Consider the following 27477-nt stretch of genomic DNA (forward strand, 5'->3'; position numbering starts at 1 on the left):
TGATTCAGCTACCTTGGAAAGGTGAGCAATGGCAGATCCCAGGTCCTTCTGTTAGCTGAAATTCTGGACAGCATGATGCATCTTACAGCATACAATATCCCACCTGCTTTTTTTTTTTTTTTACCTGTAAACTTGGCTAACTTGACAAAGTGACTGTACAGTCATTGATATTATTGTCATTATAGACAGTTCAAACAGACCCATTCTACAATTAGGAAAGCAAAAATCTTATAATTAAAAGTTGTAAAAAGGCTGGACATGTTTGAATATTAGGGGCCTGCATTTGATCCCCGAGAAATTCATGTAAAATCCCATTGGCTTCAAGACGAACAGGATCTGGCCATAGGCGGGGGGACATATCCAGGCTTTTTAGGCCATCACTTTAATATTAGTCTTGAATACATCACTTTTATAGACTATATTAGGGCCTGAACCTGCAAACCCTTAATACAACTGCTGTCCCGGATCAGGTCCACAGTCTGACTGATTCCCACTGGAATCAGAAAAATGCTCAACAGTAAGGGTGTTCAGGTTCAGGATCAGGGTCAAGACCTTAAACGGGGGGAGAGATAGCTCAGTGGTTTGAGCATTGGCCTGCTAAACCCAGGGTTGTGAGTTCAATCCTTGAGGGGGCCATTTAGGGATCTGGAGCAAAAATTGGGGATTGATCCTGCTTTGAGCAGGGAGTTGGACTAGATGATCTCCTGAGGTCCCTTCCAACCCTGATATTCTATGAATGGCCTTTAGTGCAGGATTTGCTCTGTTTATGAGGGACCATGTAAATGTATCGTTCTGTATAAATTAATCATAATCATATCAGTATTTTAATAATACACAATAATATTTCCAGTATTTTAATGGTATTCCTGGAAGTACGGCAGAATGAAAATGACAAAGTAAATAGATGCAATTTTCTGTGCAGGATGGGAGGATACACACAACGCCAATATGTTGGTGGATCCCTATTTGTGAAGTAGCCATATCACCAAGCTAAACCTGCCATATCATTTCAAGAATAAAAAAGGAACACCATTCGCTATCTGGCTGGAGGAAAGAGTGACAAATTATAAATAAAAAGTAGCAGCAATTTTTTTTTCTGTTACCAACACAGAGAACTCACAAACACTACACTAAAATCAGCTACATGGTATTAAAAAAGCTTTACCATATAATCAACTAAAGGAAATTTGATTGGAAAGTCAAACAGGATATCACAGTATTCAGTCACTTTGAACCTACCAGGTTGCTATTTGCAATAATTAATATTTCAGTCTATTTTCCCTCACTTTCAATATTAGCTTACGTATATAGTTTACATGTTTTTGTTCCCAAAAGTCAGATATGCAGCAAAGGAAAAGACCCCACATGCTACTCCACCATCGGAATAAAGAGCTGGTGCTGCTATCAACTTTAAAATTTTGGAAATAAGATGGAATACCAGGCTGGTGTGGGTTGGGCTGGGTTATGAACAGATGGATTCCTCTTTTCTTTCTTTCTTTCTTAACAAGGGCAAGGGTCATGGTGGATTTTCCATCACTGACCATTTTTAAATCAAGATTTGATGTTTTCCTGAAAGATCTGCTCTAGGAATTTTTGAGAGGACGTTCTACAGCCTGTGGTATACAGAAGGACAGACTAGATCAGTGGTTCTCAAACTAGGGCTGCTGCTTGTTCAGGAAAAGCCCCTGGCGGGCTGAGCCGGTTTGTGTACCTGCCGCAGCCGCAGGTTCAGCCGATCGCTGCTCCCACTGGCCACAGTTCACCGCTCCAGGCCAATGGGGGCTGCAGGAAGGGCAGCCAGCACATCCCTCGGCCCGCGCCGCTTCCCGCAGCCCCCATTGGCCTGGAGCGGCGAACCGTGGCCAGTGGGAGTTGCGATCGGCCGAACCTGCGGACGTGGCAGGTAAACAAACCAGGGGCTTTCCCTGAACAAGCGGTGGCCCTAGTTTGAGAACCACAGGACTAGATGATAACAGGGCTCTCTTCTGGCCTTGGAATCTCTAAATCATATTAGAAGGCTAGATTGTAGGCTGCGTGATTCCCAAAGTAATCTAACAGCAGTCATTGCTATCAATACTATCCCGAACTATGATTCAATACACATTTTGGAGATGTATGAATTGAAAAGGGGCTGTTTTGTTTAAAGCATTATTGTCATCACAAAGGCCATGCCTCCAGAACTATATAGCACTTCAGTGAGGCAACTGTTGCAATTATCCTGGCAGTGGTAGAACTGTCATATTTGTTATTATGTATATAGCATCATAGCTGTGCATGATATTTTAGACACATAAGATGAGAAGATCATATGGAAAGAGGAGAAATAGACTTGGGAGAGCAATATTAGCCTTTTCGTAGGTTTTGTCATTGTAGTCATTCTTTTCAACATCCAGTCACTGTCAGCAAAGGGAATGGAAATGGATGAAGCAGAAACTATGGGGTGAATTGAGGATGACAGAAATGATCTTTGAAGAGAGATTTGACGAAAGAGAGTGAAGTGGTGAGAATGGAGGAGATTAAAAGATTTGAAAGTTGATGAAAATTGAGAGCACTTTATTCTGTCTCTCTGAAAAACACTGATGTGGCCCTCCTTTACAGCTACTCCAGTAAGAAAGGACAAATAACATTTTTTGCCCCCAATATTTTGCTTTGGGTTTTCAAATATACCCATATAAAACAGCTGCTATATGGGTACATGTGATACATATTACCAAAGTGATTCAGATCAATCAGATAATGATACATAGCTTTCAAGCATCATCTAATTTGCGATGCATTTGTTCCAATTTTGCATCTACAAATGCAAAAAAATAAAATCCTTTTAGCAAAACTAGGGCCTGCAAACACTTATGCAAATGTATAACTTAACTTATATGAATATAGTTATGCATGTTCTTAAATGTTTTCAGGATCTGAGCCTTATAAACCACAATTTGTATAGGGCTTTTATACTTCATATTCAAGCCACTTAACACATTACATTTTAGTCCATTGTTTAACATTACTTCTGTTAATGAATTTATTGGCAATGCTCTGTCACTGAAAGGTATTTAACTTTTGCATGTCTCTTTAGTGCAGGGTTTGGGTTTTTTAAAACTATTTCTTGGTACAGCATGAACATGAACATTTTTCCTGCTGAAATGCCTCATTTTCTCCTGTAAAGAAGCTGGGTTGCTTCTTATATGTTTCTTTCTGAAGCTGGGTACTGCCAGACAAAGATTTTACTGATGATCAAAAGATCTCAAACAGTAGGACACCAGAGAATATTAAATGATAAGCAAATTCAGATTTCTAAGGTAATTCTACCAAGTTATTAGTAATGCTAGCTCTTGTTCCACAGTAGGAGAGGTAATAATGAATCTTTGTTAAAGAGCAATGCAGTAGCTTTTATGTAATGCCTTTTCTTCACTTATGATAAAGTCATTAAAACAGCACTGTCTTCTTGAGACCTCAGACAATAGTCTGCACTAAATCTCCCATGCAAAATTAAGGATAGCATTTCACTGGAAAAATAAGTATCCACTCTCGCTAATGCTAATGCTTTCCAAAAATTATAAATTTACACTAAATCAGTAAAGCTTTTCAGAGAGCAACTGCTTCACATTTTTTCAAAGCAAATAGAAAATCCATTCCCCTTGCAACTCCTCTATTCCATATTTGTCTAGTGATCTCCATCTCCCAGGTCTTGTCTTCATTGCAGTGTTAGCTCGAGATATCACTCAAGTGTTGTCCTTAACCTAACTCCCATCCACACATTTAACTCAAGTTAAATAGTGCTTTAAACTCAAGTAAGCTGGCCTGTTGGAGAGGGCTGGGGTAGGTTGACTTCAAGTGTTGCTAGAGTTAGTAATACAGTGGGGATACGCAACTCTGTGAGGCTAACACAATCATTCTGTGCAGCTTGAGTGTTGTTTTGCAGTGTGACCACTCATGTGAACTATGGTAACTCAAGAGGAATTAATTCACATGTAAACAACTCGAGTTAACACTGCAATGAAGACAAGACCCCACAAAAACCTACTTCCAAAAGTGGAACTGAAGTCAAGATAGGAGTGGCAACTAAAATTGGGTGCATCTTAACTGATTCAAATATGATACATTTTCCAACACACAACTATCAGAAGGCACAGAAAATAATACATCACCAGAATTTTCCATGCTAATTTTGAGAGTCTTATGTGCTCAGGTAATCTGTATTATCATTGCAGCTGGTATACTGGGGGAGAAATTTTCAGATTTGTTTTGTGCAAGTCTATGGCAAGCAATATCTTCAACAAATATGATTACAGCCTTTTATGCCAACCAGTAGTCAGACACCATTATTTGATTCATGCAGTAATTCACAAATCTTGTTGTTGTTTAAAAAAAAAACCAACAATCTTCTGACTACGTCTGGAACCTATCCTTCAAAACCCAAAGCAGATTGGAAAACTCTAGTGACTCCGTTGCAGTTTAAATTTAAAGCCCTCCTCCTCCCCCCCAGCTCTGCCTTCTTCAAATCCTCCCATTCCTTCAACTTCTATTCATCCATAGTTCATACTTGTACCACCCCTTTTCCCACCAGTTTTAATTTCAGTTAATTATATTAATACGCTTCCTTTCATTATTTCCACTCACCAGCAATGCAGGATTGTTTTTTATTGGTACAGTTTTCAGTGGTGTGTCTAGTCTAATCTAGTTTTCAACAGAGTGATGGAATTTCCACCATTCTTTTAGGTGACTTAGATGGTAAACTCTTTGGGGTAGAGACCATGTCTTTCTATGTGTTTCTACAGCATCTAACACAATGGTGCCCTGATCCTGACTGGGGCCTCTGGACACTATCGCAATAGAAATTAATTAATTAAAACTATTTCACTGTGTAACAGATTCCACTCAGTATGTTTTTCCTACTATTCAGCCTAAATCATCACTTTCATGGCCTACTTATTGATTGCCCCTTAAAGATTCATAAAGGTGCTTTATTCTTCTGACTAGACACTACTTTCCTGCCTCAATTAGCAGTGAAGCACATAAACTTCCAAACTAAATTGTGGTCTTTGTCCAAAGCCTCAATCACTGGAAAAAGAGCAATGACATCATTTTCTGAACATACAGAAGTCCATAAAACCTTATTTATAAAAGAACCAAGGAAATTAGGAAATCAAATAAATTGTTAATTTCCTTCTAGTTTCTAAGACCCCAAGTAGGTCTCCCGGTATCCAGTCACACTTTAGTAAAGTATGGAACCTTTTTTATTTAGGGGGCATGCGGTACTTTGCATAACTATTTGCTTTTCTCTATTAAAACACATTTTACTATATTTTCTTTCTCGTCAGTATTAAGAAAGGTTCATGGTATACATGAGTTTCATGCCAACCCACCAGAAGATATTAGAAAGATTACCACTAAAGGATCAGTCTTTTCAGCACTATGGTTTATAAAAAGCGCCCAGTTTGGTTGCCTTCTCACGCTCCATACTTTATTGCATTATGCCATCTCCTTATGTGTGCTGAGGGTGCTCCTGTATCACCTTTAAGAAGTTGCACAGATGAATCAGAATTCCCTTAAATGGGGTCTTTCCTCTCAGAATGAAGCTGGGAGGACATTTTAGGCAACTGTTCTTCCACTTCAAAATCCTTCAAAGTGGGCCCCATAAAGCTCAGTCGTCTCCCCCATATTGTTCAAAATCTAAATGAAGCCATTGGGAGAAGAGCTGGAAAAACACAGGCTGAAGTGTTAGCAGCTAACAGTCATCTCTAAATCAACAAAATTACCCCTTCTATTATATCTGCTGCCTAATGAGGGCATCTGTCTACAGAAGGTTATGTTGTTTTGCAATATTTGAATCCTTTTGCACTCCTCAGTGCTACTGGATACTCATATAAGGACTGCCATAATAAGACAGTATCCTATCACCATCATCAGTGTCAAGCTAAACCCAAATAAGGATCCACATAGTTCCAAAAACTTTCAATATATCTTCTTAGAGTACAGATTGCTCTCCACTCCCAGTGGATGAGTTTGGCAGTTGACAGAGAACTAGCCTCAGGAAGACAACAGAGAGAAGAGCACACCATGCAGGGGAGAAGCTGTCAACTGGAAAGTCTGGAAACAATTACCAAGACACTGAAGAAGAAAGGGGGGATTTGTCTGGAAACCCCTACTTACCCCTTGTTCAGATTCCAACAATTCTGTTTTGACTCTGACTGCCGGCATCCCATCCAGCATTAACATTCTGTTCTCAAAGGCGTTGATGTCCTAAGGAAGGGGATAAAAAGAGAATCAAAGGTCAACTTAAATGAAAAAAATGTTTGGCTCAGTTCACCTACAATGCTGCTGATGCAGTACCAGTTAGCTGGTTTTTGCTATAAGTTTATTAAAATGAGAATGCTGGACCATCAATTTGCTAAATCCCACAAAAGTTTGGGAATTAATGTTATTTGGTACATAGTTACCATCAACTTGTTAATTATATTTAAAATACTGTCAACTCTCCTATCAATTACCTATATGTAAAGAAACTAAATCTCTGTGGTACAGCAGGTAATAATTTTCTGATTTCTTCATTTGAAGCAGATATATATGTATCATCTCTCATTCACTGCTAAACTATCAATGACCACCTCCAATCCACTACTCATGCCAGCCTCCCTCACCCACTTGTTACATTTTCAAACAAGCACCTTTGTGCTTTATCCCATGCTGTCCCACATGCTTGAGAGGAACTCCCCATAAATATCCACAAAACTAACTCATTATTCAGCTTCAAAAACCTCCTCAAAACTCTCTTTTGCGATGATGCCTACAAAAAAATTTGATAATAGTAAGGCTGTTGGGCTGAGACTACTGCCTATCATACTGACCAATACTGTCTCATTGTTTGCTTGTACTCCCCACCCGTCTGCCTGTACCCATCTGTTGTCTCTTGTCTTATACATTCCAAGGACCCTCTTTTTGTTCTGTGTTTATACAGCACCAAGCATAATGGGGCGCTGGTCATTAACTAGATCTCCTAGGCCAGGGGTTCCCAAACTTGGTTTGTGGCTTGTTCAGGGTAAGTCCCTGGCGGGCCGCGAGATGCTTTGTTTACCTGCATATCCGCAGGTAAGGCTGCTCGCAGCTCCCAGTGGCTGCAGTTCACCGTTCCCAGCCAATGAGAGCTGCGAGCGGCCATACCTGCGGACGCTCAGGTAAACAGAGCGTCTTGCGGCCCGCTAGGGGCTTACCCTGAAGAAGCCGTGAGACAAATTTGGAAATCCCTGTCCTAGGCACTTTAGTAACTCAAATAATTACTACATATATATATATATATTATATATATATTAATACACACACACACACACACTTCCTCTTTGCTAATATTGAAAACTTTAGGGTTAGAATTGGCAGCCTTGTGTCCACACACGGAAGAGCAATTATTCAGGAAGAGCAATTTCTGAATAGCTATTTCAGAATAACTTCATGTGTAGACAAGCCCTAGATTTGGGTGGGAGGGATAGCTCAGTGGTTTGAGCATTGGCCTGCTAAACCCAGGGTTGTGAGTTCAATCCTTGAGGGGGCCATTTAGGGATCTGGGGCAAAAATTGGGGATTGGTCCTGCTTCGAGCAGGGGGTTGGACTAGATGACCTCCTGAGGTCCCTTCCAACCCTGATATTCTATGATTCTATGATCTGATGGGAGGAGAGGGGGAGTCCACAAATAACTGAGTAACTGTATTCCCAAATACATTAAAAATAGCTTAGCATGAAAACAAGGTAACAAAATAAAATAATGGTGTTCTTTGGAGTGACAGGACAGCAACGTTAAGTTCAGGGACAAAACTTCACGAGTAATACTCTGCACTTTTCAAATGGGTATCTCAACTACTTTTACAAATAGGCACTACACTGGCCAGTGGGTAAAAAAAGCAGTGGGTAAAAAAAGCTGTACCAATGAATACAATGGGGTGGATGAAGGCAATTCTTCCATCCTCTTCTATATCACTGAGGGTTAGGTACAATCCATCTTAGCTACAGAAATATAAATATTGCTACAACTATTTTACCAAGTGGCCAACAAAGGCACACATAGGTGAAAAGTGACTTCTCAAGGTAACCCAACAAATAAGGGACAGACTCTGGAACAGAATCCTTAAGTCATGAATCCACACCCCTACTGTAACCACTAGTCTTCCTCCTCAGTAACGACAAGCTAATGGGAAGTCTTCCTTATATTATTCGGCAGGCAGCACATCAGTATAATACTCTCCAGTGCATTTATTTATTTTGAAAGCATGTGTTCACTACTATATTTCTTCACACAATTTCTTTTCATTTTACAAATTGAAAGGTGTGAAAATTGGTGCTAACCCAAGTACAGTGTCCCTCCAGGATGGGCGGGAGTGTCGACAACTCCAGAAAGGCACAGCTACTTTGATCACATGATTACCTTTGTGAAGTTTTTTGGGAAATGGACCTGACTAGGAAACTGATCTTAAGAGATCACTTATGAGCATGGAATTTGGTCAATTAAAAAAAAGCAAAAAATAAAAAACAGGAAAATATCTTTAAAAGCATTTTAAGGACTACACCTGCCCAAGAGTCTCAGTTTTCATGAGAATACTAGTAGTCAGGTCTTAAAAACATTTCTACCTCCCCTGTTGCTGCATAAATAACTCACAGTAAAAGAGGAAAACTCAGACTATCTGGTGAAGTGCTCTGTGCTGACGGGACAGCTCTCCTGCCGGCATAATAAAACCACCTCGGCAAAAGGCAGCAGCTATGTCATTATGCGAAGCTCCGTCTCTGACATAGCGCTGTCCACACTGGTGCTAAGGTCAGTATAACTTACATCATCATCGCTTGGGGGGGGTGGCTTATTCATACCCCTCAATGACATAAGCTACTCGACATAAGTGGTAATGTGTACAAGCCTGAAAACAGGAAAACTAACATCTCAGTTCTCAAGGTACTCCCCAAGGGCAGACCAATTAGCCCATTTAGGGCCATACTGTCTTAAGTGGGGCTCTGTGTGTAGCAGCTTGCAGAAAAAGGGTGGGGGGGGGCACTGAAATTGATTATACATAAAATGCTGCCATGTGTACCTGTCAATGTCCCTTCCCCACTCTGAACTCTAGGGTACAGATGTGGGGGCCTCCATGAAAGACTCCCTAAGCTTATTCTTACCAGCTTAGGTTAAAAACTTCCCCAAGGTACAAACTTTGCCTTGTCCTTGAACCCTATGCTGCCACCACCAAGCGTTTTAAACAAAGAACAGGGAAAGAGCCCACTTGGAGACGTCTTCCACCAAAATATCCCCCCAAGCCCTACACCCCCTTTCCTGGGGAAGGTTTGATAAGAATCCTCACCAATTGGTAAAGGTGAACACAGACCCAAACCCTTGGATCTTAAGAATAATAAAAAATCAATCAGGTTCTTAAAAGAAGAATTTTAATTAAAGAAAAAGTAAAAGAATCACCTCTGTAAAAACAGGACGGTAAATACCTTACAGGGTAATCAGATTCAAAACATAGAGAATCCCTCTAGGCAAAACCTTAAGTTACAAAAAGACACAAAAACAGGAATATACATTCCATCCAGCACAGCTTATTTAGCAGCCATTAAACAAAAGGAAATCTAACACATTTCTAGCTAGATTACTTACTAACTTAACAGGAGTTGTAAGGCTGCATTCCTCATCTGCTCCCTGCAAAAGCATCACACAGACAGTCAAACCCTTTGTTTCCCCCCACTCCAGACTGTATGCAGAAAGGTGGTTACCCTTCCGTTTATATTTATGACACGCCCCCAAAATCACAGATAGGGTGAAATACTGGCTGTGATTTCTTCCTGGAGCTCTAGGAGAAAACAGAGTTAATAAGATACATGCATCTCTAAATATACTACTGACTGTATAAAGACTAACAATATTTTCCACATCTCAAGGACAATTTTAACCGGTTGATTCTGGGAAACTTTCACGGGAGAGTGAATCAGCCACTTTGTTAGAAGCTCCTGAGATGTGTTGGATGTCGAAATGAAAATCTTGGAGAGCTAAACTCCACCGAATACGTTTTTTGTTATTTCCCTTGGCGGTATGAAGCCACTGTAGCGCAGCATGGTCGGTTTGCAGGTGGAAACGCCATCCCCAAACGTATGGGCATAGCTTTTCCAGAGCCTAGACAATGGCATAACATTCCTTTTCACTGATTGACCAGTGGCTTTCCTTCTCAGACGTGTTTCTCAGCAAGAAGCTGACAGGATGGAACTCTTGATCCGGTCCTTCCTGCATTAAGACTGCTCCCACACCACACTCGGATGCATCTGTGATTACTAGGAACGGTTTGTCAAAGTCTAGGGCCCTTAGCACAGGGTCAGACTTGAGTGTAGCTTTAAGCTGGTTAAAGGCCTTCTGACACTCTTCGGTCCACTGAACGGCATTTGGCTGTTTCTTTTTGGTTAGGTCTATCAGTGGGGCGGCGATTTGGCTGTATTGCGGTACAAATCGTCTGTAATATCTGTCCAAGCCGAAGAAGGATTGGACCTGTTTCTTTGACTTTGGGACAGGCTACTTTTAGATAGCATCCACTTTGGCCTGTAGGGGGTTGATAGTTCCTTGACCCACCTGGTGTCCAAGGTAAGTCACTCTGTTTAGGCCTATTTGACACTTCTTAGCCTTAATAGATAGTCCTGCCTCCTTTATGCGCTCAAAGACTTTTTTTAGATGTTCCAGGTGTTCTGCTCAGGAATCTGAAAATATGGCCACATCGTTAAGGTAGGAGACTATATATTCTCCTAATCCCCCTAGGAGACCATCTACAAGTCTTTGGAAGGTGGCGGGTGCATTCCGCAGCCCAAAAGGGAGTACATTAAATTCATACAGCCCGACATGTGTGGTGAAGGCTGACCTTTCCTTGGCGGATTCATCTAGCGGTACCTGCCAGTACCCCTTGGTTAAGTCCAAGGTAGAGATGAACTGGGACCGACCCAGTTTCTCCAATAGTTCATCTGTGCATGGCATTGGATAGTTGTTTGGGTGAGTTACAGCATTTAGCTTACGGTAGTCCACAAAAAAACGCATCTCCCCATCTGGTTTGGGAACTAGAACCACTGGAGATGTACAGGCACTCCCGGAGGAGTGGATTACACGCATCTGTAACATATCCAGGATCTCCCGTTCTACAGCAGTTTTAGCTTGAGGAGACACCCCGTAAGGTCGGGCTGTAATTGGGTGAACATTACCTGTGTCAATGGAGTAGTATGCCCGTTCAGTCAGTCCCGGGGTGGCTGAGAATGTTGACGTGTAGCTAGTGCACAACTCCTTGATCTGCTGTCGCTGCATACGCCCAAGGGTCATGGAGATGTTTACCTCTTCTACGCCACCATCACTTTTCCCTTCGTAGTAAACACCTTCAGGCCACTCAGCATCATTTCCTCCCTGGGCTGTAAACTGACAAACCTTTAATTCTCTGGAATAAAAGGGCTTAGGAAACTAATATGGTACACCTTAGGCTTTTGGTTGGAGGTGGGGAATGCTATGAGATACTTAACAGCTCCCAGGCGCTCTTGGACCGTGAATGGCCCTTCCCACGACGCTTCCATTATATGGGCCTGGAGCGCCTTTAAGACCATGACCTGGTCCCCTACTTTGAAGGAACGCTCTCTGGCATGTTTACCATACCAGGCTTTTTGCTCTTTTTGAGAATCCTGTAGGTTTTCATTAGCAAGGGCTAAAGAGATTCAGAGGGTGTTTTGTAGGTTGGTTACAAAGTCCAGAATGTTAGCTCCTGGAGAAGGTATAAACCCCTCCCATAGCTGCTTCATCAACTGTAATGGCCCCTTAACCTCACGGCCATATACAAGTTCAAATGGTGAAAACCCTAAACTAGGATATGGTACAGCTCTGTAGACAAAGAGTAACTGCTGCAACACTAGGTCTCAATCATTGGAGTGCTCATTTACAAATTTATGTATCATGGCCCCCAAAGTTCCATTAAACTTCTCCAGGCCATTTGTTTGATGATGGTAAGGGGTGGCAACCAAGTGGTTCACCCCATGAGCTTCCCAAAGACTTTCCATAGTTCCTGCCAGGAAATTAGTTCCTGCATCTGTGAGCATGTCAGAGGGTCAACCTACCCTGGCAAAAATGTCTCCTAGTGCCTGGCACACACTTTTAGCCCTGGTGTTGCTTAGAGCTACTGCTTCCGGCCATCGGGTGGCAAAATCCATGAAAGTCAGTATGTACTGCTTCCCTCTGGGTGTCTTTTTCGGAAAAGGATCCAGAATATCTACAGCTACTCGCTGAAATGGAACTTCAATGATGGGGAGTGGCTGGAGAGGGGCTTTGACCTGGTCTTGGGGTTTTCCCACTTTTTGGCATACCTCACAAGACCGGACATAGGTAGAAACATCCTTGCCCGTTCCCTCCCAGTGGAATGACCTCCCCAAATGGTCTTTGGTCCTGTTCACCCCCGCATGGCCACTAGGATGATCGTGGGCTAAGCTTAATAGCTTTACCCAGGACTTAGTTGGAACTACCAACTGTCTCTGAGGATGCCAGTCTACCTGGTGTCCACCAGAAAGTTTCCTTGTATAAAAGTCCTCTTTCTACAACAAACCCGGATCGATTAGAAGAGCTGAGAGGCGGTGGGTTGCTCCTTGCTGCCGTCCAAGCTCTCTGGAGGCTTTCATGTGCTTCCTGTTCGGTCTGGAACTGTTCACTTGATGCTGGAGACATCAGTTCCTCATTGGATTGTGGACCTGGGCTTGGTCCCTCTGGAAGTGATGCTGGTGATGGGGCTGTTTCCATTGACTGTGAACCGCTTTCCACTGGTGCACTATTTTGGGGTTCAGGTTCCGGCTGAGCCTCTTGTGTAGGGTTATCGGCTGCTGCCCGTGCTGGTTCAGTGGGGCCCTCTGTTGTTGGGGTTGCAAGTACTGGATTCAATGCTGGCAATGTTTCTGGTGCTGCTTGTTCCACCGGTGCAGGTTCTGAGACTGGCTCTGTCTGGGTCTCTGTGACTGGATCCACTACTGCTGTTGCAGACATTGGCATGTGGTCTGGTTCCATCACCTCTGACCGGGTCCTCGGAATACAGCTAGGTGTGACAGTTTCCTTAGCCTGGCTGCAGGTGACCATTTCCACCCTCTTGGCTAGCTTCACATGATTGGCCAAGTCTTCCCCCAGCAGCATGGGGATGGGATAATCATCATAGGCTGCAAAAGTCCACATTCCTGACCAGCCCTTGTACTGGACCAGCAACTTGGCTGTAGGCAAGTCAAAAGAGTTTGACTTGAAGGGTTGAATAGTCACTTGGATCTCTGGGTCAATTCAATTGGGGTCCACTAAGGAAGCATGGATAGCCGACACTTCTTGTCCCGTGTCCCTCCACATGATGACCTTCTTCCCGCCCACACTCACAGTTTCCCTCCACTCTGAGAGTATCTGGGAGGTATCTGGGCCTGAGGACCTCTGGTGTGATTCCAGTGCAATGAACTGTAATCTGTTGGGGTTCTTGGGGCAGTTGGCCTTCACATGCCCCAGCTCGTTACATTTAAAACATCGTCCAGCTGACGGGTCACTGGGGCGAGGTGGGTTGCTGGAAAATGGTGTGGCGGGACGATAAGGTGTCTGGAGTGTTCCTTGGGGTGTAGTGGGGCCTTGGGCTGCCCTCGGTAGTAGGGTGTGGTCTGAGGGTGTCCCTTCTGGTATCCGCTCCAAATGAGACCAGGGCTGTTCCTCTCTCCTCCTTCCACCCATTTTGTTCCAGTTTGCCCCGCCTCTCTGGCGGTCTGGGACTGCTCGTATTGATCACCATAAGAAAAAAGACTTTCTGCTGAGTCCATTTTCTTATCCCCAAAACACTGTTTTATTTCCTCCTTGGACTTGTTCAGGAATTGCTCCTGTATCATCAAATCACACATTCCTTCAAAACTAGTTACACCACTTCCTTTGACCCATTTATCTAACAGATCCTTCATCTGGTTTACATAAGCCACATTACTTAGTCAAGGCCCTCTCTTAACGGCTCTAAATTTTACTCTATAAGTTTCAGGTGTAACTTGAAATTGTTTAGAACCAAATTCTTAAGTTTACCATAGTCAGAAGCCTCCTCAATAGGCATCTTATTGAATATGTCCAGAGCTCTTCCAGTCAATTTTGCGAGCAATGTGGTCATCTTGTGAGCTTCAGGAATTTGATGGACTGTGCACAGTCTCTCAAAGGTGAGAAAATACTCAGCAATATCCTTGGATTCCTCATACTGTGAACATAGTCGCTCCCATTTGTGGATTGTTGGGGAAGGATTGTTAGGGTTATTCGGTATATTCTGCTGAGCCTTTGCCTTCTTCATCTCTAGTGCATGCTTCCTCTCTTTTTCCTTTGCCTCCATTTCTCTCCTGTGGGCAGCCTCCATTTCTTTTTCTTTGGCTACTTGTGCATCCATCTCCATCTGTCTGAGTTCTACCCATCTTTCATGTTCCTTTTGTTTTTCCTCAGTGTCAAATCTGGCTAATTCCAGCTTCTGTTGAACAGTGCAGTCTGTCATCCTAACTTCTCTGTTTTTAACTAACTCTCAGGTGTAAACCTGATACCTTTTTCTCTGATAGCTGTTCTCAGCATACAGAAAAATCCTTTTGTTATGCCTGCTGCTCAGTCCCACAGGCAGAGAGACAGAATCTTCAGCTGCAATCCCCTTTTACAAAACCCTTTAAAATCCTGCTGTGCTTCTGATTCAAAATGATCTCTGGTTCAGAATGATCCCACTGCTCTGCCACCATATCAACGTTCCTTCCCCACTCTGAACTCTAGGGTACAGATGTGTGGACCTGCACGAAAGACCCCCTAAGCTTATTCTTACCAGCTTAGGTTAAAAACTTCCCCAAGGTACAAACTTTGCCTTGTCCTTGAACCCTATGCTACCACCACCAAGTGTTTTAAACAAAGAACAGGGAAAGAGCCCACTTGGAGACGTCTTCCACCAAAATATCCCCCCAAGCCCTACACCCCCTTTCCTGGGGAAGGCTTGATAAGAATCCTCACCAATTTGTACAAGTGAACACCTACCCAAACCCTTGGATCTTAAGAATAATGAAAAATCAATCAGGTTCTTAAAAGAAGAATTTTAAGTAAAGAAAAGGTAAAAGAATTACCTCTCTAAAAACAGGATGGTAAATACCTTACAGGGTAATCAGATTCAAAACATAGAGAATCCCTCTAGGCAAAACCTTAAGTTACAAAAAGACACAAAAACAGGAATATACATTCCATCCAGCACAGCTTATTTAGCAGCTAGTAAATAAAAGGAAATCTAACGCATTTCTAGCTAGATTACTTACTAATTTAACAGGAGTTGTAAGGCTACATTCCTGATATGTTCCCAGCAAAAGCATCACAGACAGACAGACAAACCCTTTGTTCCACCCCCTCCAGATTTGAAAGTATCTTGTCCCCTCATTGGTCATTTTGGGTCAGGTGCCAGCGAGGTTATCTTAGCTTCTTAACCCTTTACAGGTGAAAGGATTTTGCCTCTGGCCAGGAGGGATTTTATAGCACTGTATACAGAATGGTGGTTACCCTTCCCTTTATATTTATGACAGCACCAAAGTCAACAAGCTGAACAAAACTTCCTCTAAACTTTTAATAATAATCTTAGATACTACAATAAATTACAGTTTCAGACAAAATAACTGACTTTTAAAAGGCAAGCTAAGTTGTTCAGCTGTTCCCTAGTAAAATCTCTCTCCATAGCGTGGCAAGCTTAAAAATACTGGATACAATGAAAGCAAAGAAAATTAAAAATATAATGCTTTAATTTAATTTCTTTTATTTGGATACCTTGATTTTTATCAGGGGTTGAGGGGAAGGGACTACCATACCAACAAAATAACTCAGTGAAATTGTTCCAGACTTAAAATTCCTCTTCCCAGCAAGGGTGGTGTATTGTTTACTTATCAGGAATTGATCTCATGTGCTAGGGCGTCACTAAACTTCAGTGGTTTGGATGTGGTTTAGGGTGGAGCAGCAAAGGCAGCCAGCATGGCATTCCAAGCTCTCTAATGCTTTTATTCCACTAGCTAGGAAGTCCCTTCCCTTTCATGATTTATAAGAAGCACAGTTTTGAGTTTTACAGCAAGATCAGGAATATAGCATAATAAAGCATCCCTTAGGCTGTTTAGTTTGTAGATAAAGAAGGATGAGATGATCCCTACTTCACATCCCTAAGGAGGTCTAACCCAAATGAAAAGGGGAAGAGACTTTCTTGTGCAGGAGGCACAAGCAGAAGGGGGTGAAAAAAACTGACAAAGAGCGATTCAGAAAAGGCAGGTTTAATGAACTGTTAGAATCTGATTAGAGGTTAATGTCCCTTTTAGTGCTTTGTACCAATTTACAGCTGATAGACTTTAACCATTTTTCCCACTGGCTGTGATAAACTCATTAGTTTTAAAAATACAAGCTAACCAGAGTCTTCAAAGTTTAAAACTGATAAATCATGGAAACCTGACTAGTTCATGTATCATTTAACACATTTACATTTAACTAAATTTTCATGACTCCCCCCTCCATTTGTTGCCTAAAATCATATTTCTTAAGATGTAAGTTCTCCCTTTTGAACTGTGGTGTGAAGAATGAGCATAGTGAACAGTTCTGGCTTTTGGATCATGTATAATTTGGACTGGGAATAATCACAGAAACAGACTTCTCCCAAATCATTTCTTTTTTCACTTAAAACTAACCGGTTAACTTGGGACATGGTCTGCTACCTCCCAAGCAGATCTAGTCTGTATATCATAAGTAAAAATGAAATGTTTAGCCCAATATTCACATATACAGCTGATCTTTCAAACTTATGCTCTCCTGCTCTAACAAGCATTAATTCTGCAGTATGTTCAAAACCATTCAGGAAATAGAATGTAATTGCCAAGGTTTGCATACAGTGTATAATCGTCTAAGGAGAATGGCCTTGATTCATTCCTACAGAGATAGGGGGTGCAAATCATATTCCCTTTTGTTTCTCCATGGACAACCATGCCAGGTGGAGCATTCACACCTGAGTACGCCAGGATGCTGTACTGCCAACACATGAGGAGGACAGCCTTAATTTATTATGGTCAGGTTCAATAAGACCCCAACAAGAGGTCACCAAGGAGATGTACTGAACCAGCACATCTTTCAGGCCACACTCCTTCCCTGGCTGGCCTCACCCAGTTTGTGGGCTGTACCATCTGGCTTCAGTTCCTCCCCCACTCCCCACATAGCACAGACTGCAAGTGACATGAGCTAATCTAACACCCCTTTTTGCTTCCCCACTCTCCGAGATGGATTCAGATAATCTACCTAGCTAAAAATGTTAATTTCAAAATGCAGCAGACGTGTAGTCCTAAATAGGGGATACTGTCAAACCTGACCCTACATGTTCCTAATCAAAAGATCTGTTCTCTGGAATTGATAAACCAATTGATCCTAAAGAGAGACAGATTTATTTATCAGTGCCATCAGTTCAGGCCTCTCACTGCCCCTGTTTTGATGTTCACTGTGTGGACAGCTTCGCAAATAAACAACAGACCCAGAGTTGCATTCTGTGCAGCTTCTTTCATCTATAATAATAAATACTATTAACTACCACCTATCTTTTGTCTACTGATTTTCATCAGTAGATCTCAAAAGGCTTTACAAAGGAGGGAAGTATCATTATTCCCATTTTACAGATGTGGAAACTGAAGCACAGGGAGGATTGTGACTTGCGAACAGTCACCCAGCAGATCAGGGCAGAGGCAGGAATTGAACCCTGGTCTTCTGAGGCCCAGTCTAGCACCCTACAGTGGAAGCGAGCACTTTCATTGAGCAAAAATGTTGCAATTCAACATACACCGTCTTCTTCTTGTATGTGCAGTCACACATCACCTGCTAAAGCTTTTACCCCTCATGCTGAATTTTTTTATGTTTGATTTCCACACAAAGGTGACCTTTTTGTTGTTTAATCAAAATTTGCTTAACCATTTCTGAGCAAGAGAGAGAGAACAAATAAACAGAACACTTCTCTAAGTATAAAAAAAAATCTCTCATGACTATTTTTGAAACAGCTGTGGAAGGAAATTTGACTGTTGCTGAGAAGAACCTTTGAGGGTAAATTGGTTTTAAATTTGATCGAGCTATGGTGCATGCTTTTGAAAAATCATCCTCAATTTTTAACAACTAGAGCTGTAGACACGGTGAGTGTCGGGTCTTCTTTCCATGTATGAGTAATAATTTTCTTGCATATTCAAGAACAAATAGAAAAATTATAATAAAGCAACATATTTTATAGTCCTTAATGAAGCAGGGCCCTTTAGAAATAATACCTATTTCTTAGGTAGCATATTTTATTGGTAGATCTCAAAGCCCTTTACAAGGTGGTCACTATCTTTATTCTGACCTGAAACACAGAAAGGTGAAGTGACTTGTCCAGAGTAGCCCACCAGGCCAGTGGAAGAACTTAGGTCTCCCAAGTCCTGGTTCAGTGCTCTATCCCCGAGACCTCATTGCACTGAAGGTCTCTCATCTGCGATCTCCTTACTTGCATATTGGATGAGGCCAGATTCCATAGTCTTTATTTCACCATATTTGGAATATTGTATATACTTTTGAATGCCCTGATATAGGATTTTGACAAACTGGAGAGAATTGAGAACAGAATAAAAAGAATGAAAGGATTCAAGAGGAGTGACCAAGAAAAAACAAAAACCACAATGTACCTAAATATACATAGCTTGTGTGAAAAAACTTGAGGTGATTTGACAAACTTCAAATATCTGATTGGTTTTAAGAGTAAAACAAGGGAGGTGTTTATTGTAGTCCCATGAGAAATATGTGAAGAAAAGGTGATGAACATGAGCAAAAGAAAATATACACTGAACATAAGCAACATTTTTAACAATAAATTTGATTCAACTACGTAATGGTATCCTAAGGTAGAATCCTGGTCGTAAGAGTCACAGCTTGTCTAGACTACGGAGTCTTTGAAAGAATAGCTACACTGCTATAGCCACACCAACTAAAAGAGCCTTCTAGTGGAGATGCAGCGAAAGCCCACAGAAGGAGTTCTGTCTGTATAGCTAAACCACCTCCCCAAACATTATTATCTAAGCCAATGGTGCTCAAACTTTTCCTGTCGTTACCAGTAGTGGAATCAGTCCATGTCCCCATTCAATTACTGCACAGCTGGCTCAGCAGAGGAGCTTGGGCTGACTACAGAGCTGGGGACAGAACTGGGGATGCGGGAGGAGCTGGGACGAGAGGTGGAGCTGGCCTGGGGGTGGAGAGGAAATGAGGAAAGAGCTGGGCTGGTGGGGATGGAGCGCAGAATGGAGCTGTGACTGGGGCCCAAGCTGGGCTGGGGGCAGAACAGGGTCCAGGGCAGAGCTGTGGCTGGAACTGGGCTGGGGATGAAGCAGGGGGCAGAGCGGAGCTGTGGCTGGAGCTGGGCGGGGAGAGAGCAGAGCTCATTGGTCCTCTTTCTCTACCCTTCGTGGGAGCTGGCCCAGGGCCCAGTGCACCCCCCCCCAAAATGTTCCTCCAAGCCCAGTTAGGGGGGCATGCCCCACAGTTTGGAGACCACTGATCTAAGCCAACAAAAGCACTCTTATGTCTGTATAGTTGCATCGGCACCAGGGTTTTTGCTGGCATAGCTATGTTGGCCAGTGGTATGACTTTTTCCCACACACCTAGCCAGCACAGCTATTCTGGAAAAAACTTTGCAGTGTAGACTAAACCTTACTGAGAAGTAGACTGACTAAGATACTTGTGAATGTGACACAAGAAGAAATTTTGCTCTGGCAGGGAAACGTACATAAACGAATAGAGCTTTCCATCTATGATTTCTATTATTCTAATTTGACTTCATTAATAGATTCACCATTCCAACCTACACAAAGTGTTTTACCATTAAGGCGCATTCAGACTCCTACCCTAATCGCCTATACAGAAGCCAATAGCTAAACTCAACTCCCATGGACTTCAGGGGGTACAGGATTGGATCCTTATCCGAGAATTTTCTGTATATGTTGTAATAATATGGCTTCCTGTGAGAGCAAAGATCTTTTAGCACAAATGCATACTCAGCATGTGTGTTCGAGCCTCCCTTTGAACTATATATGAGAATACCAAAGGCACTGTTTCATGGATAAGTAACAACTGGGTTTTGAAATATCTTTATGAAAAGGGCAAAATGGGAGTGTATAAACTGAAAAGATAAAAGGATAAAATTTTCCCCCTAAAGATTTTCCTTCAAACCACAGCAACAAATATTCTACCTGCATAACACAGAGAAAGCTCTAATTGAGACAGCTGTTACAAAGTCCTAAAGTATGTAGGATATCTATTTACAATGACACATTTTAAAAAACCCACTTTTTAGTACTTGCATACAATTTAAAATTTTAAAAAATCACGTTATAAAATAGTACACTTCAGAGTGAACAGTCAAGTATATATATACATATTTTCATGTCTCAAAATTAAAGGAAAATAGAGACACCTCAGTTCCTTTTCATTGATTTCAATACTCTTTTCTCTTCCCATCCATTCAATTTTCCTGAAGAGCTCCAGCCAACCCCAGTAAAAGGTAAAGAATTTTTGATCAGACAGCAAGTCGTTGTCTAAACATATGCTTCAGTTTCTTCCTATCAGACTTAAATATCACATTACTAGTAATGCAGATCTGGTTTTTAAAATGCATATGGACTCTTCAGTTCTTAATTCATTGTTTGTGAGATATTTTAAAAATATTATTATGCTTAATGAAAAGGAGTACTTGTGGCACCTTAGAGACTAACCAATTTATTTGAGCATGAGCTTTCGTGAGCTACAGCTCACTTCATCAGATGTTTACCGTGGAAACTGCAGCAGACTTTATATACACACAGAAATCATGAAACAATACCTCCTCCCACCCCACTGTCCTGCTGGTAATAGCTTATCTAAAGTGATCAACAGGTGGGCCATTTCCAGCACAAATCCAGGTTTTCTCACCCTCCACCCCCCCCCACAAATTCACTCTCCTGCTGGTGCTAGCCCATCCAAAGTGACAACTCTTTACATAATCAAGTCGGGCTATTTCCTGCATAGATCAAGGTTTTCTCACATCCCCCCCACCCCCATACACACACAAACTCACTCTCCTGCTGGTAATAGCTCATCTAAACTGACCATTCTCCAGGTTTAAATCCAAGTTAAACCAGAACATCTGGGGGGGGGGGGTAGGAAAAAACAAGAGGACACAGGCTACCTTGCATAATGACTTAGCCACTCCCAGTCTCTATTTAAGCCTAAATTAATAGTATCCAATTTGCAAATGAATTCCAATTCAGCAGTTTCTCGCTGGAGTCTGGATTTGAAGTTTTTTTGTTTTAAGATAGCGACCTTCATGTCTGTGATTGCGTGACCAGAGAGATTGAAGTGTTCTCCGACTGGTTTATGAATGTTATAATTCTTGACATCTGATTTGTGTCCATTTATTCTTTTACGTAGAGACTGTCCAGTTTGACCAATGTACATGGCAGAGGGGCATTGCTGGCACATGATGGCATAGATCACATTGGTGGATGTGCAGGTGAACGAGCCTCTGATAGTGTGGCTGATGTTATTAGGCCCTGTGATGGTGTCCCCTGAATAGATATGTGGGCACAATTGGCAACGGGCTTTGTTGCAAGGATAAGTTCCTGGGTTAGTGGTTCTGTTGTGTGGTATGTGGTTGTTGGTGAGTATTTGCTTCAGGTTGCGGGGCTGTCTGTAGGCAAGGACTGGCCTGTCTCCCAAGACTTGTGAGAGTGTTGGGTCATCCTTTAGGATAGGTTGTAGATCCTTAATAATGCATTGGAGGGGTTTTAGTTGGGGGCTGAAGGTGACGGCTAGTGGCGTTCTGTTATTTTCTTTGTTAGGCCTGTCCTGTAGTAGGTAACTTCTGGGAACTCTTCTGGCTCTATCAATCTGTTTCTTTACTTCTGCAGGTGGGTATTGTAGTTGTAAGAAAGCTTGACAGAGATCTTGTAGGTGTTTGTCTCTGTCTGAGGGGTTGGAGCAAATGCGGTTGTATCGCAGAGCTTGGCTGTAGACGATGGATCGTGTGGTGTGGTCAGGGTGAAAGCTGGAGGCATGCAGGTAGGAATAGCGGTCAGTAGGTTTACGGTATAGGGTGGTGTTTATGTGGCCATTGTTTATTAGCACTGTAGTGTCCAGGAAGTGGATCTCTTGTGTGGACTGGACCAGGCTGAGGTTGGTGGTGGGATGGAAATTGTTGAAATCATGGTGGAATTCCTCAAGGGCTTCTTTTCCATGGGTCCAGATGATGAAGATGTCATCAATATAGCGCAAGTAGAGTAGGGGCTTTAGGGGACGAGAGCTGAGGAAGCGTTGTTCTAAATCAGCCATAAAAATGTTGGCATACTGTGGGGCCATGCGGGTACCCATAGCAGTGCCGCTGATCTGAAGGTATACATTGTCCCCAAATGTGAAATAGTTATGGGTAAGGACAAAGTCACAAAGTTCAGCCACCAGGTTAGCCGTGACATTATCGGGGATAGTGTTCTTGACGGCTTGTAGTCCATCTTTGTGTGGAATGTTGGTGTAGAGGGCTTCTACATCCATAGTAGCCAGGATGGTGTTATCAGGAAGATCACCGATGGATTGAAGTTTCCTCAGGAAGTCAGTGGTGTCTCGAAGGTAGCTGGGAGTGCTGGTAGTACGCTTCCTGAGGAAACTTCCTGAGGAAACTTCAATCCATCGGTGATCTTCCTGATAACACCATCCTGGCTACTATGGATGTAGAAGCCCTCTACACCAACATTCCACACAAAGATGGACTACAAGCCGTCAAGAACACTATCCCCGATAATGTCACGGCTAACCTGGTGGCTGAACTTTGTGACTTTGTCCTTACCCATAACTATTTCACATTTGGGGACAATGTATACCTTCAGATCAGCGGCACTGCTATGGGTACCCGCATGGCCCCACAGTATGCCAACATTTTTATGGCTGATTTAGAACAACGCTTCCTCAGCTCTCGTCCCCTAAAGCCCCTACTCTACTTGCGCTATATTGATGACATCTTCATCATCTGGACCCATGGAAAAGAAGCCCTTGAGGAATTCCACCATGATTTCAACAATTTCCATCCCACCACCAACCTCAGCCTGGTCCAGTCCACACAAGAGATCCACTTCCTGGACACTACAGTGCTAATAAACAATGGCCACATAAACACCACCCTATACCGTAAACCTACTGACCGCTATTCCTACCTGCATGCCTCCAGCTTTCACCCTGACCACACCACACGATCCATCGTCTACAGCCAAGCTCTGCGATACAACCGCATTTGCTCCAACCCCTCAGACAGAGACAAACACCTACAAGATCTCTGTCAAGCTTTCTTACAACTACAATACCCACCTGCAGAAGTAAAGAAACAGATTGATAGAGCCAGAAGAGTTCCCAGAAGTTACCTACTACAGGACAGGCCTAACAAAGAAAATAACAACGCCACTAGCCGTCACCTTCAGCCCCCAACTAAAACCCCTCCAATGCATTATTAAGGATCTACAACCTATCCTAAAGGATGACCCAACACTCTCACAAGTCTTGGGAGACAGGCCAGTCCTTGCCTACAGACAGCCCCGCAACCTGAAGCAAATACTCACCAACAACCACATACCACACAACAGAACCACTAACCCAGGAACTTATCCTTGCAACAAAGCCCGTTGCCAATTGTGCCCACATATCTATTCAGGGGACACCATCACAGGGCCTAATAACATCAGCCACACTATCAGAGGCTCGTTCACCTGCACATCCACCAATGTGATCTATGCCATCATGTGCCAGCAATGCCCCTCTGCCATGTACATTGGTCAAACTGGACAGTCTCTACGTAAAAGAATAAATGGACACAAATCAGATGTCAAGAATTATAACATTCATAAACCAGTCGGAGAACACTTCAATCTCTCTGGTCACGCAATCACAGACATGAAGGTCGCTATCTTAAAACAAAAAAACTTCAAATCCAGACTCCAGCGAGAAACTGCTGAATTGGAATTCATTTGCAAATTGGATACTATTAATTTAGGCTTAAATAGAGACTGGGAGTGGCTAAGTCATTATGCAAGGTAGCCTGTGTCCTCTTGTTTTTTCCTACCCCCCGCCCCCAGATGTTCTGGTTTAACTTGGATTTAAACCTGGAGAATGGTCAGTTTAGATGAGCTATTACCAGCAGGAGAGTGAGTTTGTGTGTGTATGGGGGTGGGGGGGATGTGAGAAAACCTTGATCTATGCAGGAAATAGCCCGACTTGATTATGTAAAGAGTTGTCACTTTGGATGGGCTAGCACCAGCAGGAGAGTGAATTTGTGGGGGGGGGGTGGAGGGTGAGAAAACCTGGATTTGTGCTGGAAATGGCCCACCTGTTGATCACTTTAGATAAGCTATTACCAGCAGGACAGTGGGGTGGGAGGAGGTATTGTTTCATGATTTCTGTGTGTATATAAAGTCTGCTGCAGTTTCCACGGTAAACATCTGATGAAGTGAGCTGTAGCTCACGAAAGCTCATGCTCAAATAAATTGGTTAGTCTCTAAGGTGCCACAAGTACTCCTTTTCTTTTTGCGAATACAGACTAACACGGCTGTTCCTCTGAAACCTGTCATTATGCTTAATGTTATTCTGAGTCCTGTATGCTCATGACTGATTGAAATCCAAAGAATCTGCAGTTGTCTTCAAACTTTTGCAGCAATCTCGTACCAAAAGGACAATGTGTTTAATTAATCTTCACAGATTCAGATATTTGTATTTTAAATATGCCACTGTTACATTTTTTTTAGCTTCATGGTACATTCTCCTTCTTTAAATGTTTTGCACTTAATCCCACAGACGGCCCAATGGTGCTATAGTAAGTGCGTAAACCCAAGTAATTAGTGCTGAGCACTCAGGACTCAATCTCAACTACCTTGCAACTTGTTTAGTCTTTTAGTATGGATTCAGCAAGGTATGCAAATATTTTCATTGAAATCAATGTATATACCCACATGCTTTAAGTCTGACACATAAATCATAGAATATCAGGGTTGGAAGGGACCTCAGAGATCATCTAGTCCAACCCCCTGCTCAAAGCAGGACCAATACCCAGTTAAATCATCCCAAACAGGGCTTTGTCAAGCCTGACCTTAAAAACCACAAAGGAAGGAGATTCCACCACCTCCCGAGGTAACACATTCCAGTGCTTCAACACCCTCCTAGTGAAAAAGTTTTTCCTAATATCCAACCTAAACCTCCCCCACTACAACTTGAGACCATTATTCCTTGTTCTGTCATCTGCTACCACTGAGAACAGTCTAGATCCATCCTCTTTGGAACCCCCTTTCAGGTAGTTGAAAGCAGTTATCAAATCCCCCCTCATTCTTCTCTTCTGCAGACTAAACAATCCCAGTTCCCTCAGCCTCTCCTCATAAGTCATGTGTTCCAGCCCCCTAATCATTTTTGTTGCCCTCTGCTGGATGCTTTCCAATTTTTCCACATCCTTCTTGTAGCCTGGGCCCAAAACTGGACACAGTACTCCAGATGAGGCCGCACCAACATCGAATAGAGGGGAACGATCACGTCCTTCAATCTGCTGGCAATGCTCCTACTTATACAGCCCGAAATGCTGTTAGACTTCTTGGCAACAAGGGCACACTGTTGACTCATATCCAGCTTCTCATCCACTGTAACCCCTAGGTCCTTTTCTGCAGAACTGCTGCTGAGCCATTCGGTCCCTAGTCTGTAGCAGTGCATGGGATTCTTCCGTCCTAACTGCAGGACTCTGCACTTGTCCTTGTTGAACTTCATCAGATTTCTTTTGGCCCAATCCTCTAATTTGTCTAGGTCCCTCTGTATCCTATCCCTACCCTCCAGCGTATCTACTACTCCTCCCAGTTTAGTGTCATCTGCAAACTTGCTGAGGGTTCAATCCACACCATCCTCCAGATCATTAATGAAGATATTGAAAAAAAACTGTCCCCAGGACCGACCCTTAGGGCACTCCGCTTGATATCGGCTGCCCACTAGACATGGAGCCATTGATCACTACCCGTTGAGCCCCATGATCTAGCCAGCTTTCTATCCACCTTATAGTCCATTCATCCAGCCCATACTTCTTTAACCTGCTGGCAAGAATACTGTGGGAGACCGTGTCAAAAGCTTTGCTAAAGTCAAGGAATAACACGTCCACGGCTTTCCCCTCATCCACAGAGCCAGTTATCTTGTCATAGAAGGCAATTAGATTAGTCAGGCATGACTTGCCCTTGGTGAATCCATGCTGACTGTTCCTGATCACTTTCCTCTCCTCTAAGTGCTTCAGAACTGATTCCTTGAGGACCTGCTCCATGATTTTTCCAGGGACTGAGGTGAGGCTGACTGGCCTGTAGTTCCCAGGATCCTCCTTCTTCCCTTTTTTAAAAATGGGCACTACATTAGCCTTTTTCCAGTCGTCCAGGACCTCCGCCAATCGCCATGAGTTTTCAAAGATAATGGCCAATGGCTCTGCAATCACATCCGCCAACTCCTTTAGCACTCTCGGATGCAGCGCATCAAGCCCCATGGACTTGTGCTCCTTCAGCTTTTCTAAATAGTCCCGAACTACTTCTTTCTCCACAGAGGGCTGGTCACCTCCTCTCCATGCTCTGCTGCCTAGTGCAGCAGTCTGGGAGCTGACCTTGTTTGTGAAGACAGAGGCAAAAAAAGCATTGAGTACATTAGCTTTTTCCACATCCTCTGTCACTAGGTTGCCTCCCTCATTCAGTAAGGGGCCCACACTTTCCTTGGCTTTCTTCTTGTTGCTAACATACCTGAAGAAACCCTTCTTGTTACTCTTAACATCTCTTACTAGCTGCAACTCCAAGTGTGATTTGGCCTTCCTGATTTCACTCCTGCATGCCTGAGCAATATTTTTATACTCCTCCCTGGTCTTTGTCCAATATTCCACTTCTTGTATGCTTCTTTTTTGTGCTTAAGATCAGCAAGGACTTCACTGTTAAGCCAAGCTGGTCGCCTGCCATATTTACTATTCTTTCTACACATCGGGATGGTTTGTTCCTGCAACCTCAATAAGGATTCTTTAAAATACAGCCAGCTCTCCTGGACTCCTTTCCCCCTCATGTTATTCTCCTAGGGGATCCTGCTCATCAATTCTCTGAGGGAGTCAAAGTCTGCTTTTCTGAAGTCCAGGGTCTGTATTCTGCTGCTTTCCTTTCTTCCTTGTGTCAGGATCCTGAACTCGACCATCTCATGGTCACTTTCTCCCAGGTTCCCATACACTTTCATTTCCCCTACTAATTCTTCCCAGTTGGTGAGCAGCAGGTGAAGAAGAGCTCTTCCCCTAGTTCTTTCCTCTAGCATTTGCATCAGGAAATTGCCCACTACACTTTCCAAAAACTTCTTGAATTGTCTGTGCACGGCTGTCTTGCTCTCCCAGCAGATATCAGGGTGATTGAAGTCTCCCATGAGAA

At 42.9% G+C, this 27477-nt stretch overlaps 1 protein-coding gene across 9 annotated transcripts in view; it reads right to left on the minus strand.

The window, feature by feature from the left end:
* Positions 1-27477, minus strand: part of KLF12 (KLF transcription factor 12) — a 370069-nt gene that overhangs the window by 191061 nt on the left and 151531 nt on the right. For 8 of the 9 annotated variants that reach the window (XM_073346757.2, XM_073346728.2, XM_073346803.2 and 5 more), the window contains one exon: positions 6151-6240. In XM_073346757.2, coding sequence (XP_073202858.1) covers positions 6151-6240 — 90 coding nt within the window. Of the gene's footprint in view, positions 1-6150; positions 6241-27477 lie in introns of those variants that run through there. The other variant, XM_073346814.2, reaches the window with a different exon arrangement.

This window comes from Lepidochelys kempii, chromosome 1, assembly GCF_965140285.1.
Source record: "Lepidochelys kempii isolate rLepKem1 chromosome 1, rLepKem1.hap1, whole genome shotgun sequence".
Taxonomy (NCBI): Eukaryota; Metazoa; Chordata; order Testudines; family Cheloniidae; genus Lepidochelys; species Lepidochelys kempii.